The sequence below is a fragment of the Camelus bactrianus genome, chromosome 6 (genome assembly GCF_048773025.1).
Source record: "Camelus bactrianus isolate YW-2024 breed Bactrian camel chromosome 6, ASM4877302v1, whole genome shotgun sequence".
In the NCBI taxonomy this organism is placed as follows: domain Eukaryota; kingdom Metazoa; phylum Chordata; class Mammalia; order Artiodactyla; family Camelidae; genus Camelus; species Camelus bactrianus.
Genome location: NC_133544.1, coordinates 12,862,322 through 12,883,481, shown reverse-complemented (window position 1 = coordinate 12,883,481; position 21,160 = coordinate 12,862,322). Strand labels below are relative to the sequence as shown.

Below are 21,160 nucleotides of genomic sequence, written 5' to 3'. Positions count from 1 at the left end.
AACCCAGAAAGACCTTTAACAAGATAAAACAGCAAGCAAGTTAAAGCTTAAAGTTTTCTTCATCTCTCTCTAGGAGTCAGATTACCGACCTTAATAAATTCCCTAAAGTGGCTTTCTTAAAAGCCTGTCTTTTTCTGTACGATATTTATGTTGTGTGAGAATTCTCCTTGGCTAATGAAAATTTTTAATTTCGCTTTTTAAGTGAGACCACAGCTGAAAGCTGACAAGGTCTCGAAGCCACCATCTTTATGTCTTGACCTAGGGAGGAGGGTAGCACACACTGGCTCAGTGCACAGCTTTGCAGGCAGATACGCACGCCTGGCACACTTGGCTCCAAATCCTGACCCCTTTACAAACCACGTGACCCTTGATTTGCTCCTTAACCTGCTCCTCTAGACATTCATAAAATGGGCATAGTAACAGTACTTCCCTCACAGAATTGTGTAAGATCAACTGAAAAACAATGCAAGGCACATGCTGCATGTTCAGGAGGCACTAGGGGTTACTGGTTTGTGGACTGGTGGCTCAGAAAGGCCGGGTGATCACGCACATTGTCTGGCTTCACAATGTTGTTGTCCTTTGAGTCACATCTTAGAGTTTGAAACCACTTTGCACAGCCAGTAGCTTGTGCTGCATCACAGCTGCCTTCCAGGGAAGATGCGGGGTGATCAGCTGTCTGTTTCACTGACGTGTAAGCCCTGGGACTTGTCCGGGGTCATGTAACCGATCAGGGCTGAGCCTGGAACTGTCTTGTGGTTGTCAGCTCAGCCCTGTGCCCCCCACCATGCTGCACCCCAGGTGGAAGCTGAGAACTGTTTGGGCTTTATTGGGAAGTGTGCTTATCAATATTGGTGCCTGCTCTGTGGTAAGGAAACTAACACACATTAAACGTAACACTACATCCATCAGATAGTGAGCTCCACTGGTGCAGGAACTGCAGCTTATTTTTCTTCCTTTCTCCAGCCTCTAGGTGGATACTCGGTTCGTGTTTAAGTGGGTGAAATTCCCAAATGTTTTCTGAATTGTTTCTGCAGCTTTGCATCAGTAGCAAGCAAAGCAGGAAATGCAGGTCAATCCTCCACAGAGCTTAGGGCAGTATGTGCCACATGTAAATATATTCTCTTTTATTTATAGATCGTTACGGCTGCCTGGAGCCCAAGTGTTAAACCTCTTTCAAATGATAAGGAGTCCAAATGTTCAATAGTTGGACCTTCTCAGAATTGTTTAGGTATTTTAAAGAATTAAGATTTCAAGGCGGAAGTCTAGTTGCATGTGGCAGGTTGGTGGTTTAGCTGAGATGGCAACTAAAATGGATCTTTTTATTTTTTTAATCTGTTTTTGCTTTTAGTACAAATCAAAGAATTTTGGAGAGGAATACTTCTGTCCACTATTTCTTTAAAGTAAAATATTTTTAGTATTTAAAAATATTTCCCAAATAAGAAGAAGAAAAAAACTGGACATGGGTATGAAACTGATTGCTGATATTTTCAGCATTTCCTTTTGAATGAGTCATTCCAAGGGTGGGAAAGCACGTTCTGAGTTGTCCCAGCATTTCTGCTCACCGGATTCAAGTGGCTGTCGCTTTTCATCCTCTCCCAGCTCCTGAAAGAGCACGCCTCGTCCAGACCAGAGGCAGAGCCTTGGCCGATACTTGGTCAGTTTTCAAGCATTGGTTCCATGGGGGCTGACGAGTCAAAATGGCTATGTTCTGAGTTTAAAGAGAGCTTGGTGACACTGGGGATGGAGGGCAAGACCCCAGGAAGTGCTGTCCCTCTTCATCTGGTGAGTGATTTTCCTCCTCAAGTTAACTGTTTCCATTCTCTAGTCCAGGAGAAGCATGCAATCAGTCCTCCTTGTCAGAGAGAGAGGTTCTATTCAGTGGGTTTGGATGGAAACGCATTAGCATCCTCATCTGTAATCAAGTGGCCCCAGCATGATCTGGTGCTGGGAGCGGACCGCTTCGTGCAGAGCCCCATCTCAGCCACAGACTAGCCCACACATTTTCCATTCCTTCCTTCAGGTTGTCATGCCAAGGGGAAAAAAAATTTGGTAAAGCATTGCCCACAGAATTATGGGCTTTGTTAATTATTTGGAGACCTCTGAATTAATAATTAATTTTGTGTTCAATTCAGTTTTGACTTGGCATTTCAGAAGAAAAATATTCAACTCGAAACATAATTCTCTTTCATTGACTACAGTGCTTTCTATAGTTTAATTACTAGAAGTTGAGTTTTTTCAGTAAGATGAAAACTTTTTGAAACTTAAAGCACATTTTCTAAGTCTTTAAGTATATTTAGTTAAGATTTTCATTTTCTTAAAAACTAATCTTTATTCCTTTTAACAAATAGTTTCTTCAACATAGTACATTCCAAGTGTTACTGTTTTCCTTTATTTTTAGATCTATCCTTCAGTGGAAAATGTGCGGACCAGCTTAGAAGGATATCCAGGTAACTGCTGGAGAAACTGTCCCGATTGTGTTTTCTATGTATATTTCATAAATGCCCTGGTAGACTTTTTAAAACAAGTAATAAGAACACCTTCCTCCTTGAGATGAGAAACGTATTGGTTAGAAATTTGGAGATCATTCTCTTTCAACTGGGGAAGCATCATGAAAGTAGGTAATATGTTCCAGAGATGATGCCATGCAGTTGAGCAGTTAGGATGTTACTTAATCCTCACAATAACCCTCTGAGTTTTTACCAATAAGTTGGTTCTCTTCTCTACCACCAGCGAGTTAGTTGTCCAGATCAGACGTCCAGATAAAAGCAGCGCCCCCGACAGCTCCCTGCCAAGACCTTTCTCGGCCCTCTCTCTGCCTCTGCTTCCTCCCTGCCTGACGTACTGTGGGGTTCTTCCAGATTTGAATCCCAGACACAGATAAGATTGAACGTCTGGAACTTATGCTTAATATTGAGATGAAACCCTTGGTTTAACCTGGTTGATACGTCTGTTCTCTCAAGGGCTGCATCTGTAAAATCCTAGGATGGTTTTGTAGACGTCTTCCAATCTTGTCTTGTTGCCCTTATACCGGTGCTGGGCACTGAACTTCTCTGGAATTCAGCAGCCCCCCTACATGGTACATTCAGGAGGTATTAACCATAAACCCAAACAGCGTAATGGCTCCGGGAAAGGGGAAGACCTGGTTGGCATTTGCTTGTGGCTGGAAGCAGAGTTCTCTGAATTAGACTAACTTGGTCCGTTTATTGCTTATCAAACTACTGGTGACCCGGCCAGAAAAATCTCAATGGAGTTTGGAGCCCATTTGTTGCTTTTTAATGGCAAAACTTATTTCACTGGGACTCAAGGATATGGCAATTTGGGGGTTTATGGTTTCTTTTTTTTTTTCCTCCTTTCTTTACTTCTAATAGGCTAGATCCATTCAAAGTGTGCTTTTTAATGGGGAAGAACATGGTATTTTCGATAAAGCTATTTTCTAACTGGTCCTGAAACCTTGAATATGTTGTTAGTTGTTTGTAGTGAGACATACAACATGCCTTATCCGATATGTCAGAGAAATTTAAAGCCTTCTTTGGATGTAGATTACTATGGAGAAGTTCCAGCAGGTGTTTGGAAAGTCACCAGTGAATCTACAATGGAACTTTCCTCCTTTCAGAGATGAGCAAAAATTGACTTCTAATTGTCTTTCCACTTGGAACTGTGTCTTTATTCTCTTTGAAGGAATATGGCTTTTAGAATGTCTTTTTAAAAATGTAACTGTTCCCTGAACATTTTAATTTATTTCAGTGATCATTTTATTTCATTTGTGAGACTGTTTAGCTAGTACAAGTTCTGTTTGGAAGTATCAGTGTAAAAAGTGAAGGAGGCAGGAGAACTGAGTTCTCACCTAGTCTTCCCCCCAACCCCTACACCCCCAGTGTCCTGATCTTGGGTAGACACAGGTGCACCAGACCTCACCTTGCAAAATGTGCGTGAGGGTGTCTCGCCTGAGCGAGGATAGCAGGACGGGCCCGGATTCGTTCTGTGCTCTCTCCTAGCATTTCAGATCCGTGCTGCCACAGATGTTAAATTACCAGCCCCTTTTTGTATTCGGATAGTAAGCATTTACTATTCAGTATGAATCCCCAAGAAAGGAACCCCCTTGAGAGAGCATACTTAATGCAAGTATAGCCGTTTTTTCTTTCGAAGAACTAACTATTCCAAACAATGAGTAGTGTTTTCTTTTACCTTCCAGCTGTTTCTGTAGATTTTCTTCTTAATGAAGGCTCTTCAAACCGTAGTCGATAGTTTTTATTTATTTTATTTTTCTTTTTTAAAAGCTGGAGGCTCTCTTCCCTATAGCATCCAGACAGCAGAGAAGCAGAACTGGCTCCACTCCTATTTTCAGTAAGTAGTCAGTTTAGAATGTTGCTGTTGCTTCTTTAGGAATAAGAACATTATTTGTCAGTCTGATTTCTTTTCTTTTTTTTTTTTTTTTTTTAAAGAAAAGAACCTTACATAACAGAGCTATATTTTTCAATCTACATATGTTCGTGATAGAAATAATTTAAAAAAAGGTTCTGGACATTTCTTGGAATTGGTTTTTAGTACCAAAGAGTCAAATTTACCTCCGTGGTTTCTGTTTAAATATTTGCATACAAAGAAAAAGATGAATAAACAGAACATGTGGGGAAGTTGAGAATTTACATAAGCAGCATTGTAGTTCTCATTTACATCGTCCTTCTGTCTGCACACCCATATACGCTGTGTGACTGCAGGCTTGCCAAAGGAGGAGTCCACGCTGCTGTTCTCCCGGGTGGCGTTGGCTCATTGCAAGAGGTCAGCAGATGATCAGGTGCTCGGGTGAACGGGATGCCCTTCATCCTCTCCCCTGGCTGAGTGGCTGCACATCCTGCATGTTCGAGGCCAATTCTAGTTTCATACTTGCGTCAACAGGCATTTATTGTGCTGGACACCAGAAACAAAGGGAGATTACATTTCAGTTGCTTCCAGTCTAATTCAGAATGTCATCCTGGAGCCTTTCTTATATTGAGCACCTTTCAGTAGTATCTTTGTATACGTGAATTTAATAATCTAACGATGAATCTCCCTAATCTTGATTTTGCTCTTACGGTTTGCTCTCTTGAGGGAGCATCCTCTTATAAGGAAGGACTGTTGCCTCATGATATACGTCATTTTCTCCCATGGAACCTTAGGCCTGCGATGTAGGAAACTTAGAAACCAAACTCAGACATATGAGCATCAGCATTTGACTGAGTTATTTCTGAATTATCCCCCTGCTTTTCAACATTCCATTTTGATATACTGATTATGTTTTTCCCATTTTGTATTTTGTTCATTCAACAAGTGTTTGGTGAGCCTTTTCTACCCAGTGATATGCCACAGGAGCACAATTCCTGCTTTTAAGCCGACATACATGCAGTTAGATGTACAGTAGAAATAATAGATACGCATGTGTGTGTATATTCATAACAAAGAAGACGATAAGGCCACGCGCTAGCACATCACAGTGCTTTTGTGAGTGGTGGTAAATGTTTCTTCTACACACCTGCATTCTAAGCTGAACATGGGTTATTCTGTTATCTGAACAGTTGAAGAAGCTATCACAGGTCATATCACGGAGAACTGTGTCCTCACTGTATTTTTGCTTTTCATGCGGTTTCCTAATCCTAGGGCCATGACCGATCTGTGCTTTCTAATTAGTGATCTGTCTTTCCCATCACTAGCAAATGGTCAGCCGACACATCGGGCCGCAGCAATGCCATGCCACATATTAAGACGTATATGAGACCCTCTCCAGACTTCAGTCAAATTGCTTGGTTCCTTGTCACAAGGTAAATAGTGCTTATGTTCCCGACGGGAGGAATTTTTTAAATGTTTGTAACTCCTGCTAAGAGTACTGAATGGGGTTCCAAAAAGTGCTTTTGTGAGTTGTAGTTAGTTTTCTGTATGTGTGAGTGTGTGCGTGTGTGTGTGTCTTACACGAGTCTTACTTAACAGAGGCCTATAACTAGTTAGTCCTTTTATAGAGCATCTAGTCATTGCTTGATTTTACTTATAAGTCTGGATGTTACAAGGTTTGCATAAAGTTCGTGTTTATTTCTGTATTTACTACTTCAATAATAGGGATTAGGCAAATTGACACTTGGGGTAAATACAGAAGAAGACTAACAGGATAAAATTAATATTCCCTGATTTTCTTAGGTAAATGAAACTTTAGCACTCAGATCTCCTTTGTGGTTTTTAAAACATCTTTATTAAGATATAATTAACATGCTATAAAATTTACCAATTTAAATTTATAATTCAATGATTTAGTATATTCACACATTTGTGCAACCATCACAATAATCTAATTGTAGATTATTTTCGTTACCCCCGTAAGAAACTCCCTACCTATTAGCATTCTTGTGTTGGTTTTTATAGCAAGACAGATTGTTACACCTTTTGGAAAATGGAGCTGGACTAGCACTTTAATTCTTGTCTTCTAGTCTGATCAAAAACCATTAGGCATCTCTTCATGATTTAATAACACAATTGATGTCAGTAGCAGCTAGTTAAGGTAGCACGGAGTAGAATTATTTCTTTAACGATGAACAAACTTTTAAACAAAAGAGTCACTTAGAAACAAAACCAAGTCACTTTCCTAGTTCATGGAAATTAGTGCCTAAACGTTTCACCCTGACTCAGGATAAGGACCAGAGGGCTGAGCAGTGTCAGTGATGGAGACCAGATGTGAGAGAGGGCTTCCCACGTTTTGGGGGCACCACAGCATAAGTGGGAAAACATACTTTTTGAGTCCTAAAGGTAGAATTCAAGATGCTATTCTATCATTTACTAGCTCTGTGAACTTGGGAAATTTATTTATAATTTATTTAACCTGAGGCTATTTCCTACTCTATAAAATGGGGAGTGATGGCTGCCTCTGGGGGTTACTGTGAGATTTAGATGAGATGTGGAGCCCAGTGCTGGGGACACAGCGGCCCCAGGACGTGAGAGCTGCCCTTACACTTGTCCAAGCTCCACCCTCACGGCGGTGCAGGACGGCCAGGGGGATTACTGCATTTTCTGCTGTGTGTCTTTAAAAAGAGAAACTTCTGCCTCTGAAGGGTAGGTCACCTGGGTATGAAACCTGAGCTGTAGATACCCCAGGTCGGGGAGTCATTGCAGGAGACTGACTGAAGTACTAGGCAGAGTGGAGATGTGGAGGGTGCCTGGCCCCTCTCTGGGCAAGGAGTTCAAGCCTCAGCTCCCTTGGTGAGTGTGAGATTGTTAATCCCTCCCCTGCTTTTGCTTTAAATAGGAACACACTTGAGAAAGCTAGATTATTACCAGTATTCCTGAATTAAAGTGACAGGGAGTTATTTATAATGCTACCTAATCTTCTGCAAAGTTAACCAACAAGACATGAATTTGGGGCATAATGTGGATCCTTGAACACTCTCCAAAGGGACGTGGATGTTCAAAGAGACCACATTTCAGTGTCAGCTCACCTCCGTGTTCAGTAACTGTCTTTTAAACCAAGTTACTAAGTTGCAAGGAGGAAAACCTGGCTTTTAATACTGGTCCTGTCGCATCCTGATCCCATGTGTGACCTGCACTTCCTGCATACTCTAATGCTGAGTGGACAGGACTGGATGAAAAGGTCTACCTGCTTCCAGTTCTAAAATGCTACCATTGGAAGCATCGCTGAGTCGTAGGCCGCCATACGTCCCAAGGGCTACTTTATTACAAGTGTGTTGCTATTTTGCTTTGTGTTGAGTGCCTTAAATGATGTGACATTTCCCTCAATCAGATCTGGCAGAATTCTCTAACCCATGATACTACTTTCTTGTACTCATCAAGGCTATTAGTGAAATCACACCACTTTGCATGAATGTTGAATTGAATTTGAAGGCTACCCTTCCAACTTTGGTTAAAATCCCCTTAACTATTAACTTAGCAAACTGATTTTTCTCAGAATAGACTCAGAGCAATATAGAGAAACATATCAATTACTGGGTAAAAGTGGTTTTATCAAGCTTTTTTTCCCCTGGCAAAACTGGTGCCCAGAGAAATCAAGTTAAGCATTCACAAGCGTCCAACTCGCCTCCTACCCACACGGAGTGATCAGAAGTGAGCTCTTTTTCTCCCCTCTTGCCATCGGGTAGGCTTCTCCAAGAAGTAAATGCCAGAGTCTTGCTCTCACTGTGGGTCTTTGAGGTTTGGTAGAGATGGAAGTCCTGGTGCTGGGATCCAGGGATAAAGGAGAGGAGGGGCTGTTCGAAGGGCCGGCCTGTAAGGAGGAAATGGAAAGGCTGGGGGAGCCCAGTTGGTTCCTCTTGCTTGGCTGTGTTGGTCAGGGCTCTCCAGAGAAACAGAACCAGTAGATGAGATGTATTTTTATTTATTTTCATTTCAAGGAATTGACTCTCGATTATGGGAGCTTGAAAGTCCAAAGTCCATAGGGCCAGCCCACAGACTGGAGTGATAGTGCCCAACATATGGCACTCATCTTCCCTACTTAACTACGCTTAATTCTGAGTATCAATTAAAATTATTAGGTGACAGTGTTTGTAATAAATGTTTCATTGTGAACACGTGAAATGATATCTGTAACAAGTAAGTATAGGGCAATGGTTCCTCACGGTAAGCAGCTCAACGTGCAAACTGATGCAGCGACCACAGAACAGTGGAAACCTCAGAGTCCGTCCTCAGGCCCTGGGACCCTTCACGTGGTTCTCCTCGGACTCTCAGTCCCCTGGTGGGTCTCTGGGGGAACATGAGGCCCTGGCCAGGACCTTGAACAAAGGTTATTTCTGCTCTGCGGGGGTAAGAAAAAAGGGACAGGGGAGACGCTTGATCTTCTTCAAGCAGCTACCACGTGGTGGAAAGTTCTAGGGCTTTACCTGCATCGCCTCGTCCAGTCATTGCAGGAGCCTGAGGAATCAGACTGCAGAGCTGAGGCGACTCCCTCGCCCAGCAAGTGTTTGCCTGCAGCTGGCAAAGCTGCTGACACCAGGCATGGGGACAGAGCGGAAGGCAGAGGTGAGGTGCCTGCTCTCGTGGGATTTACGTTAGGACCAGACAGCTCGCTGTCCATGTGTCAGGTGATTGCAGTGTAATGCTTTCCTGGCCATCCTACACAAGTAGATTTTCACCCAGCAAGGCCTTCAAGGACTTCTAGTTCTCAACTTAAACCTCACTGAGGCTCTCCTTGCTTCCTTAGCCTTGCAGTGTACATATGCTTCCTGCAAGGTCAGTGTTTCCCGCTCAGTGTGGTTGCTTGTGTGAACATTGACTTCTCATCTGGACTCTGAGCCAAGTCCATGTCTGTGTTGTTCAGTGTATCCTGGTGCCTGGCACATAGAGGTGCTCAGTGCAGATTAGTTAACAAAGAAGCAAATGAAAGCCAGGATCGAGGCTGTACCCCTGAAAGCACTGCCTGGACTGGGTGCATAGCTTCAAAGGTGAATCCTAGGCTCAGAGTGTGGCTGGTAGGAAAGTCAGGAAATGAAACTGGTTTTGGTAGGAGAATGGTCAATTTGATTAGAGTGATTTATTGTGGAAGGAAGGTCACGTGGAATTGTGTGAGGTGTTGCACTCAGGAGACTGGTGTACACAGAGTTTATTTTGGAGTTCTCTTTAGAACTGATCACTGACACCCTGAGCTTTTGTTGATGTTCAGGAAGAGTAGCAGGAGGGTGACGCCGGGGAGCTGAGGTAGATAAGGAGAGTAAATATCAAGTGGGCTTTTCACCCTTACCAAGTGCTTCACTGCCACACAAAGGAATTGGATCCAAGCTGCCCCTCCTGAGTTGAAGAACAACTTGCTGCCGTCCTCTGTGAAATTCTTTTCCCTCTACCTAAGAAATGTTAACACGTTGTATTTTGGACATTATAGAATTTAATCATTCATTTCAACATGGATTTATTGAGCACCTACTATGTCCTAGGCACTTTTCCAGCTGCAGGGAGTACAATGATAGAACATAATCCTTGACTTTATGGTGGTGGGAGTTACACAAAAAAACAAGTAAGTTGATTTATATGTATCAAATGGTGATAATTGCTATAGAGAAAACTACAGTAGAGTAATAACTTAGGTGCACAGTCCTTTCCTCCAAATCTTTGGGACCAGAAGTGCTTGAGTATTTGGAGTTTAGAAACGTAGTATGATACATGTCCCGTCCACTAACTTCCTCGTGTTAGCTTAGGTCAGCTTGTGTCACTGATGAGTTAAGAAGTTCAAGTTTTGCCATTACATAAAATGAGTTAGGTAATAGCTTAATTTCAAAGTTGCTTTTAGGTTGTTTTTAGATTTTCAGAGCTAACATGTAGTGCTTACTTTAGGTTCCAGGCACTCGACTAAAAGCACATTTCATACGTGCACATACTCTCGTGTAATCCTCATAACAATCCTGCAGCATCTCTGTAAATCCTAACCCTTTACAGATGGAGAAGCGAAGCCCAGAGAGGTTCAACAAGTGCCCGAGTTCCCAGGCACATCCTCAGGTGCTGTGCTGTCGGGTGGTAGGTGCCTGGGTCAGAGAAGGAGGCTGCTCATTGAACAGGGTGGTCAACAAACTGACGTGGTGATGTTTCAGCAGAGGCGTGGAAGAGGGGAGGGAGCCATGTGGCTGCACGGCCACGGGAGAGCACTCTGGGCAGAGAGGCAGCATTGGGAATACGCTGGCTGTGTTTGAGACGCACAGTGGGTGTTGCTGGAGTGGGTGGGGTGGGCGGACGGTGGGGTCAGAGCAGTAGGTGGCATTTCGGTCAAGATAACCCTTTGTTGTGCCAGAGTGTCCTGCCTGCTGTAGGGTGTCCAGCAGCCTCGCACTCGTGCTAATGGCCTTGTCGTGGTGAAGGCCCCAGGTGCCCATGCTTTTCTGGACATCCCCTGGCTTGTGTCTCCTGCTGGGTGATGCTGTCATCTTTGAGAATAAGTTCAGGGCTTTGTGAACAGCTGATGTATGGTTGTTGCCGTTCTTTCATCCGATGCATTTTCCTGCTTTAGAGTAATGAGGGAGGGCTGTAGAGAGAACCATGGATTCTAGGCCAGATGAACAGATAATGCCAGCAAGTCTCACAGTCCGTCCACAACGTGGCAGACGTATTATGTTTTAAGAACTGGATTTTAGGAAAAGAAAAATAACTCAAAAGCTGCATACATTGAACTCCCCCTCCTTTTTTTTTTTTTTTTTTTTGACACTTTACTACTTTGATTTATTATTACCAATCCATGTTAATGTTCATGTTTGGGATGAATGGCTACTTTTTACTAAAACAAATTTCCCAGAAGAAAATACCAGTAGTAAGCAAGATGGGTGATAAGCAATGTGAATTTTGACTCTAACGTGATCATGAGACTTTTATTTTAAATAAGGCAGATCAGCCCACCCAAAGAGGTGTTGCCCTTCAAGGTGACCACCTTTTGAAGCTAGTTACTTTTACCAAAAATATTGCCATTGCTCAAATCCTTTTGCCACCCTTTGGAATTTCTTTCAAAGTGAATTTACATGCACATTAACAAATAAGTATTGTTTCTTAACAGACATTCTTCTGTTCTGCGTCTTGTATTAGTTTTCTGTTGCTTTGTAATACGTTACCATAAACTAAGTGGCAGAAAACAATACATTGTTTTGTCCTGCAGTTCAAGAGTCTGGACACGGGTTAGCTGGTCCGCTGCACGGGAGCGCAGTGTTGACCAGTAAGTATAGTGCCCAGTGTCGTACCTGATCTGCAGTGGCTCAGAAAATTTTGAATGAATATACGTATGGTATCCCTCTTGTTCAGAAATGTTCATTTTCTGACTGCTTCTCAGGTTTTGTTTGTCTTCCTTTCTGTACTGTCCAGAGCACTGAAGCTTATTCTTAAGATCAATCTCAAATCTTCCCCTTTGAAACTTTTGGTGGCTCAGCAGACATGACTATTTGTCCTTCCTGTTTCCACAGCACTTTTTGCCTGGTCCTTTTACATCTTTCTTATTGGTTCTTTGGGCGTCCCTTTGCCTCAGTAAATGGTGAGCTGCCTGAGAGCGGGTGTCAGATCTTACTCATCTTTATCCTGAGCATCTAACCCTGCGCACAGCATATGGTCAAGGACCAGTATGTATTTGAATCAGAGCCCCTTGCAAAGCTCTTCTTCCAAATAGGCTGTATCCACACCTAGTAGGACGAGAGTATGCCAAGCAAGTTTGTCTTCTCACTCCTGTTCCCCAGCCCTCCTGGCTCCTCAGCCTCAAACCACTGCTGCTAGTTTCTTGGGTTTAATAGCTTTAACCCCATCAGCACTTTCAACCCCAGGTAACCTCAGGTGGGAATGTTACCCAACCAGCCAACATTACTATCGAGGAAGAAGCACTAAGGTAGAGTCCGAAGATCTGTGTCCTCATCTGGGGTTGCCACTTACCAGCCTCGCCGCTTAAATTTTAGGAAGTTTATTTCTAATCTGGGCCTTTATCTCACTCGTGGAGTGCTCTGAGAAGATGGTAGGAAATAAATGTGGCCGTCACCTATTAAACTGTGTGACGTGTCACATGTTAGTCGACCGCTTGGTTTCTAGTGGCTGCTGACAACCACATGTTATTATTAAACTCACATTCATTAGCCCTCTTAGAGGTTCAAGAAAGCCGCTTATCGAGATCTTATCTGTTTTGTTTTTATAACGTGGGTGTGTAATATGTGACTTGAAGACTTCCCTTGGACAGAGCCTTTTCTGAACTCAATGTGGTTAAAATTTGATTGCAATCACTCTGTGTAATCAAGACAAGCGTATTCAGCCAGAAAACGATGTTCAAAGAAACTTAAAACCAGCACTTTTAGCTTGAACTTATTAGAATGTTATATTAGCCTACTTTTGTCTAGTTGATTCTATAGAAAGCTATTTATAGCTTTTGATCCTACTGTGAAATCATCCTGTGTTTGATGGGCAGCCTGTTATGGAAATTATTGGAACACGATGACAGGTACAGTGTTTCAGTTTTACCACAGGACCGAGCAGGCGAGAAGATGAGCTTGAAGCAGCAGCCTTGGCTGAGGAGATGGTGCCTCCAAGTAATTGGCAGACCCAGTGAGAACAATTATGAAAGCTGTGCATTGTGGGTGGGCAGGAAGCGATGGCTCTTCACGTTGCCTAGCGACTGACAGGCATTGCAGGGTAGTCGGCATGAGGAGAAATGTTGATGCTGCCACTTTGAGGGAAAACAAGACAAGTGCTTTGACTGCAAAAGCACTGCGGCTTTTTGAGGAAACATAAAGGCCGATCTCCCCTCCTCTGCTTTTTAACATAGCTGTGCGGTACTTCTGTTATGTCTGTCCCTTTGATTCGGAAACAAATAGACTTTCTCCTCCTTTGTCTGAGTTTTTTGGTAAAAATCAAGTTGGATCACATGAAAAGATATTTGTAGATGTCATCGGGTAGACTTGGTTGCCTGGCCCTGCCGCTCCAGGTACTCTGGGATGACTCAGTACTCCTCATACACTTTGTCGCAGATAATGGTCATCAGCCCTAGAGTCCGCAGAGGACTTTCTTCATCTGTTAGAGATGATTCAGGGTCCCTCACTTTCTTGCATTCTGGTTCAGGGAGACCAAGGCCAGAGCATGCCCCCTTTCCATGCTTGTGGAAGCAAGTCTCTTGACACTTTACCCTGATGGGAGGAAGCTGGAGGCCCCCTGGCTTAGGGCCTCTGGACCCTTCACACACTAGCATCGCCAGACACGAGATGTGCCTGGGGCCTGAGGGGGGAGGTATCTGGGAGTCCCTCACCAGGACCTGGCCTCCAGAGAAGACACCTCACAAAGTAGGGCAGAGACGTGTGTAGTGCGTGTGATACGCTGGCTCATTTCATCCTCCCAGTTAGGAGCTCCGTACTATTATCCCAAGTTTAGAGAGATGAAAACTAAAACATAGAGACCCGAAGTAACCTGCCCTGGGTAGCCCAGTTGGCAGAGTGGTAGAGCTGGGATTCAAACCCAGAGAGCTGAGCGTGAATATTTCTTGCCTGTGTGCCAGGCGCTGCTCTAGGCATTGGTTCTGGATGGTGAGCAGGACAGGCATGGCCCCTGCCCACTAGGAACTTGTCTTATAGTTCGTGTAGCCCTGTTGCCTTCTGCTTTGGGATCAGCCCTGCTGGGTGAGGCTCGGGGGAGAACACACAGCTCAGAAGCTCACAGCAGCCTCAGTTTCCTAAGGAGCAACTTGGCAGACCTGCCTCCCCTCAGCTAACATCTTCCAGCGCTGCTGAGCCAGGCCTTTCCCCGCCTCCTTTCTCCCTGCCCGTTACCCAGACGCCCCGACCCCCTGCCAACTGCTTTGCCATAGCCTTGTCCACCAGTCGTGTTTCAGCTTTTGCCATAGCTGTCATTTGTGGCCCCTGCTGAGCGAGCTCACAGTGTGGTGTGACTGGCCACGAGTGGCCCAGTGCTGCTTTTTCCTTGCCTGTGTGTGTCCTCCCTCTGTTAGTCCATGCGGCATCCATTCTGGGCCAGCGGACGGGTGGGGCTTGTGGCGCCGGAACGACGGCCAGAGGGCTTGAGACTTTTCAGGTAGGGATCGCTGAGTGTTTTTGAACAAGGGCGTGAGATGATCAACAGTGTTCTGTTAAGGTTACTGATTATGTCTGTTGTTGTTCAAAGCTTTATAACAGAATGCAGGGTTTTTATGATAATACCACCACATGCTCTCTGAAGTCTAAGTGGAGCAGGTATTTTGTGAATTTAGAAACGGATGCAGAGCTGAGGCTGCTCATCGAGAAATAGTTGAACTGGAATTTGAACAGATCTTTCTTCCAAGTCATGTACTCTTTCTGGAATTGGTTAACGAGATAGAATAGAGGAAATAAAGCGTGGAGGCAGAAAAACTCCTGAGAGACGTGCGAAGTTCCAGACACAGGACTGTAGAGGTGGCCACAGAATGGAGAAGCAGAGGGGCGTTCACAGAGACCTTCTTACAGAAGAATGCAGAGGGTGAAGGATGCAGGAGCAGAGCGATGAGAGCAGGGCGGGGCTAATCGGGTTACCTGCAAGGTTGGGAACGGAACTTCCAGGGAGAGTCACAGACACCTGCAAACTTCCATCAGACTTCCGTGGAGCTGGTCACTCACCCCAAGGAGGCTGCCCTCAGGCTGTCTTGGAAGGTCTTAGTGGAAACGCCCGTTTGCTCTGCAGCATCAATACCTGGTCCTACTGGCCGTGAGGCTCCTGAAAGTCAAGAACAGTTCTCAGAGGCTGCACCACTGTGGGACCCAGGGAACCAAAGGCGAGGTTCTTGCCTTCACAGACTTCGTTGGAGGATCAGGGGAGCAGCCTTCTTCAGAAGCCTTTCAAGGTCTCTTACATAAATTGACCAGACACTGGCTGTTCATCAGACCTTTTGGTGTCACCTCGATATTAAACAGTCCACTGCCCACAGCCACACCCTTGCGTCTCAGCAGCTCCTTCCCCTCTTCAGTCTGTTTCCCCAAGTGGGAACCCAGGGCTGGGCTACATCAGTGGTTTCGTGCCATGTTCCTTGGAGCCCTCAGGGTTCTGGAAACCCCTTTCAGAGCCCATTGTCCTGCTTTAAATGTCTCCTTTGAACAAAGGACTTTCCTGATTAAAAAAAAAAAAAGTTTAAAAACATTACAATAGATAATCTCCCAGAGCCTATTCTAACAAAATTTCATAGATCTCTTAGAAGTATTAATACTTTCCAAATGTTACCTTTATGCCTTGCAATTTCCTAAGCACTTTGACCTAGATTATTTTATTCATTCCTCATTGTAACCCACTGAAGTGAACAGATGGTGTTAAGCCCACATTGTAGACAAATTGGTGCCCAGAGGATGTACCCCCAAGGTAGCATCTGACCAAAACACAGATCTTGCAAATCTGTTGCTCTTTTCAAGTCCCTATTCTGCCTTTCCACCGTAGGAGGTGGACCACAATAATAGAACGTTTCAGTAGAAAAATGAAACAGTAAACAGTTATAGCTTATCACATGGGTTACTATCAGATACATACTGGAATTCTTTGATACAGTGTTCTGAATACCAATTTTGACCTAAACTTCATAAAGCAACTTCTGATCCTGCTTGACAGTATTTTTTGGTTGTTTTGAATTCTGGATGCTGATGTGATGACTTCTAAAACCCGTGTCCTTCAATTTGTGGGCTCAAAGGTAGATGGATCCTTTTAAAGACTAGGTCAGCTGCTGGACTGGACTGTGGCATGGAGTGAAAGCTAGTCTTCCAATGTCAGATAGAAAGGGGTTCATGATATGCCTGTGACCAAGGGACAAAGTGAGGTTGCAAATGGATTTCTCAGAGTCTACTTGGTGATCTGTCAGAATTGTTACTTGCAAAAGGCTACATGCTAGTATTGTATCTCTTACAGTGCTCTGCTCTTGCTTATCTGTGGGAAAACATGGGCCATAATCTTTATTTGTCTCTTCCTGCTGGCATTTCTTTGTTAATACACACGTATCTATAAATCACAATACCAGCCCTCAAAACACAGCTGATGTGAAATGTCCCCTTTGGTACTTAATCCCACAAGATTGTTGGACATCTGCAGAATCGGTTTAATTTTAACCATGCTTTTAAGTTCCTGGCACTTTTTCACTCATAACTATATTGAAAAGTGGGGGACATCTATCTGCATCAAGGGGACCAAAATCCTTTTGACATCCTTTACAAAACAAAATAGAAGCTCACCATATCTCTGCCTCAGGGGCGTGTAGCATTTAAGATTGTTAAATCAGTGAAGCAATCTGATGAGTAATTTTTGGACTATAACCTTCTAGAATTAGGAGACCTGAATAGACCTGCCTTCTGGATAATTCCATTGCTTGATGGGTCACACCAGAGAGAAGGACCGGAGTCATCCCCTCATAAATTTAGCCCAGTATTGATGATAGTGATAGGTCGTATCTGTTAAGCATCATGTATGTGCCTGGGGCTTTGCACACCTTACCTGATGTAATCTGCACATCACCTTTATGAGGCAAGTGCATTAGCATACTTTACAGGCATGGATCTTGAAGATCAGCAGTGTTAGCTCTGATTGTGATTGAAATATGTGCGAGCTCAGATTCAGCTCTTACCCACTACCCTCCGATGCTTCCCATGCTTAATTGTCAACAATTAGACTCTTTCTCTGGATTTTATGGCTTGAAAGTTTTTAATTCCTTAGCCACAATGAACAAAATAGTCTTGACGAATTATATCTTCTAAGCCTTTGTTTATTAATCTCTTTTCTTGAATTAATGAGATGTTTCTTGCCTGTCTAGCATCTGCAGGATTCAGTGTTGGGAGACATCTGTGGGCTGGAATAGCCACAAACAGCTTGTTGAAAGAGCCGGAGTTTGTGGAGGAGGAAAGGGCTCAGATACCTACTGGAGTGGGAGGGGTAGAAGGCATCGTGGACAAGGAAATAATGTTTGCAAAGATGTGGAGGCGGTCAGTAAGTCAACTCAGTCAAGGGTGGAGGAATCATGAAAAGGCATAATGCGAAGTAAGATTGAGAAGCATGAATTTGGTCAGACTGTGGAGGTTCCTGCATGTCCAGGCTGTGCATTTGCTCTATGCACGCTTCAGGAGAAAGGACTCGTTGATACTTAGAGAGCCACTGGAGGAAGATGTAGAATGAGAGACCAGAGTTTAGGGTGGGAAAGGCTGAACGAGGGAAATCTTATTGAAAGTAAAAGGATAGTACAAGGGTGAAAAGGCTTTTGATGACGGGCTGTACCTTGTGGATGGAGCCAACAATCCAAAATGCCTATGAATTCTGAGCTGGACTGAGACTGTGGACAGAAGGGAATTTAGAAGAAAGCTGGTTTTCAGAGGGGGAGGAATGCTGATAGTTTTTGGTTCTTGGAGTGTTGGGTTTGGTGTGACAATGTGACATCCCAGCGGAGAAATCCAGCTTGTGGTTGGAGGTACCTGTTTGGAAATTGGATGAGAGATCAAAGCTGGACAAGTCTGAGAGTCATCTTGTTAAAGTAATGGTTGCAGCTGGTGAGCAGAAAAGTCCCCAAGGAAAAGAAGACAGTGGATGAGCCAAGGGCAGGGCGCACATTTGGAGGGTACCGCGTGGAAGGGGCAGCAAACATGAGAGAAGCTGAGGCAGGGAGCCGGGAGAGAATAGAGTAGTCAAGCGGAGAGAAAGCCAAGGAAGAGAGAGGCGGTGGTGGAGAAACCACATCACTGCAGCAGGGAGTTCTGCCACCCGGGGCTGGGTCACTCTCTGTTATGGGGGCTGTCCTGGGCATTGGGTGTTTAGCAGTGTCCCTAGCCTCTGGAAAAGTGTCCCCAGACATTGCTAAACATCCCCAAGGGGTAAAGTTGCCCCCAGTTGAGAACCACTGGTCCAGAAGAATAAGAAATATTTTTAAAACGCTGGGTTTTAATGTTGCTTGAGTGGAAGGCGGACAATAGAAAGTTGAAGTGGGAGAAGGGGAAGCTGTCCATACCATGGTTTTAGCCCAGCAAGACCCGTTCCAGATGCTAATCTCCAGAAGCATAAAAACAAAGATCTATGTTATTTTGATCCATTAAGTTTGTGGCAGTTTGTTAGAGCAGCAATAAGAAACTAATGCACACTGCTTATCAATAAAAAAATACAAATAGCATATTTTAAAAATGGATAATTGGCAGAATTAAGAAACAGATGTTGAGAATTATGGTTAAAAATACTGAACACCACTAGTAATCAGAGAAATCAAATTTAAATGAGATACATTGTGCCTATTAGATTAGCAAACATTTTCATGGATACTAGCCACTGAGTGTTCTCAAGGATCCAAGAAAAGAGCCTCTTACAAGGGTGGGTGATGTCTAAGATAGTCTAAATAGTAAAGATGTTTTAGAGGGAGATGTGACAGAATCCATGTAAATTAAAGATTATATCCTTGCATATACGTGTATACAACATGAATCCTCTGCAGGGAGAATATCTTTCCATATTCCTCATGAAAATATTTTTCAGTACAAAAAGGAACAGCCCAAGGGCAATGCAGGAAAACCTACAGCAAATGCAGAGTAGATGGTGACTCAGCGTCAGTGCATGCGTGTGTGTGTGTGTGTGTGTGTGTGTGTGTGTGTGTGTGTGTGAGAGAGAGAGAGAGAGTGCGGGAGAGAGACAGGCATGTGGCTGGGGAGTTTAAGGGCAGGGTGACAGTGGCATGAGCTCGAGTTAGTCATTATCCCTCCTCGTCATCCCAGCTGCTCAGTCTACATCCTCTCTCACCTCCGCTGTCAACATTCTGTTTATTGCATCTGTTTGTGAGACCATCTGCTCTCCCACCCCCGTCCTCTAGGACATGTGGTTAAAATCTCAGTCTGTTAGGCATCTCTGCATTCTGGGCGGCCACTGCCTAGATCAAGTGCCAATGATGGAGGGAAATGTACCAGCGGACACACTTCCCAAAGCAGCAGGCATCCTCGGGGATTCACACACCTTCCAACAGAATCTTGAAAGTAAACTCCATCAGCCACCCTGGTGCTCAGGCCAGGGTTGGCGGTGGCAGGTGATGCTACTGCTGTCACCACGTTCTAGGCTTTTAGGTGCACGGAGCAGGGCTGGCCCAGAAGTCACCTTCGTTGCTCCCTTCTCCTTCCTTGTGTGGCTGTTACCCCAATACGTTAGAGTGGATTTTATCTTTGTGGTTGGCTTTCGAAGGTCGAGGGCTTGATCTAGTTAGATGTGAGGGTGGGCATCTCTGGTCATTGTAGACTGTCATCCGAGAAGGGATTTTTCGCCTCATCAGCTGAAACCCCTCATCATAGAGACAGGAAGCTAAGGCTTGGGAGGAAGAGGAGTGCCTTTGGGTGTGGCTGGGGCAAAATCCTCTCTCCTGAGTTGGGGTCCAGGGATCTGTTCTCCACATTGACCTTCCTTTCTTCTTCATGTCCCTTACATGGCATTCCTGTACTTTGCTAAGCTTTCTTTTAGGAGTTCTCTGTTAAACATTTTATGTATTATTGTATTATTTTATTTTGGCAGGGGTGAATAATTAAGTTTATTTATTCTTAGAGGAGGGACTGGGGAATTGAACTACCACTTGAGCTATACCCTCCCACTCTGTTAAACATTATTAGTTTATATTTACTCTGAAAGCTTTAAACAGTCAGACAAAATTCCCATATTGTGGGCTGAGATTAGATCTCTGATTACACCCATGCTCCCTAAGCTGAGGCAGAGAATCGACCACACCTGAGCTCCTTTTCCACAAGGGGCCCACAAACTACCCAGCCAAATAACTGACTGTTGGTCAGCTTAGCTGGGGATTTGGGAAAAAAACACCCTACCCTGTGCTGGCTTTGTAATGCGTCAGTTTACCTGGGCTGAACCACACTTTGCAGAATCCCTTTACTTGTATGTTTCCAGTTAGGATGGGCCCCAAAGGAGACTCTCGTGGGGATTTCAAGGGTGGATATGAAGCCGCAGTGTTGTTATAGCCCATAGGTCGTCGCTTTGGGCTGGCTCACCTTGTCAGCAGCTGACCCTGCATCTGCTCCATCCTCCCCTGGGTCCCCCTGCAGCTTCTCTGACCCTGGGTCTCCCCAGGTGTGTGTGTTTAGCTGTGTGGCAAAGGGCCTGTACCCATGGCTTCAGCTCATTGCCTGGGGCTCTAGCTTGTTGCTCTCCTCCACTGTGTATTCTCCCTCCCTGGCTTCTCCCTGCCCTACAGACTTCAAGCTCCAGCATCAGGGCAGAGACAGCTGCATTACAGACACTGCTTTGCCAGCTCCCACAGTTACTTACCTGACGTCAAATTCCTGTAAATTATATGTATTGTATATTTTATATACACACACATGCTCACACCTGAAGTGGTTCTGTTTCTCTGGTTGAACCATAACTAACACACCTCCATCCTCCAGAATCCACTGTCTTACTCACCATTACTTTCTTAGTGGCTTGGGTGGAGTGTCTGGTGGACAGTACCACTTTGGACCTCCAGAATCCTACCCTCCAGACTTCTCCAACTTCCAAGGGTTCTACACCCCAGGGACCACAAAGTAAATTCAAACCCCAACCCTCTTTAGTGATGAAGCACATCCAATACCCAGCAACAACAACAACAACAGAAGGAAAGCCCAGCACTGGGGGAGAAGCAGCTCAGGGCAGCAGGAGACGCAAGGGAAGTGGAAGAATGGGCAGAGAGGCCAGCACAGTGCACCTGACCTTGAGGAGCGGCAGTGGCCGCAGCAGGAAGCCAGGACAGGCAGTGGACGTA

The 21,160-nt window shown here is 44.5% G+C and overlaps 1 protein-coding gene across 4 annotated transcripts in view; it reads left to right on the top strand.

Moving 5' to 3' along the window:
- Positions 1 to 21,160, top strand: part of TDP1 (tyrosyl-DNA phosphodiesterase 1) — a 69,504-nt gene that overhangs the window by 26,379 nt on the left and 21,965 nt on the right. For all 4 annotated transcript variants that reach the window (XM_010968682.3, XM_074365156.1, XM_045505723.2 and 1 more), the window contains exons 12-15: positions 1,600 to 1,782; positions 2,399 to 2,447; positions 4,278 to 4,344; positions 5,685 to 5,792. In XM_010968682.3, the coding sequence (XP_010966984.2) occupies positions 1,600 to 1,782; positions 2,399 to 2,447; positions 4,278 to 4,344; positions 5,685 to 5,792 (407 nt within the window). The remainder of the gene's footprint in view (positions 1 to 1,599; positions 1,783 to 2,398; positions 2,448 to 4,277; positions 4,345 to 5,684; positions 5,793 to 21,160) is intronic.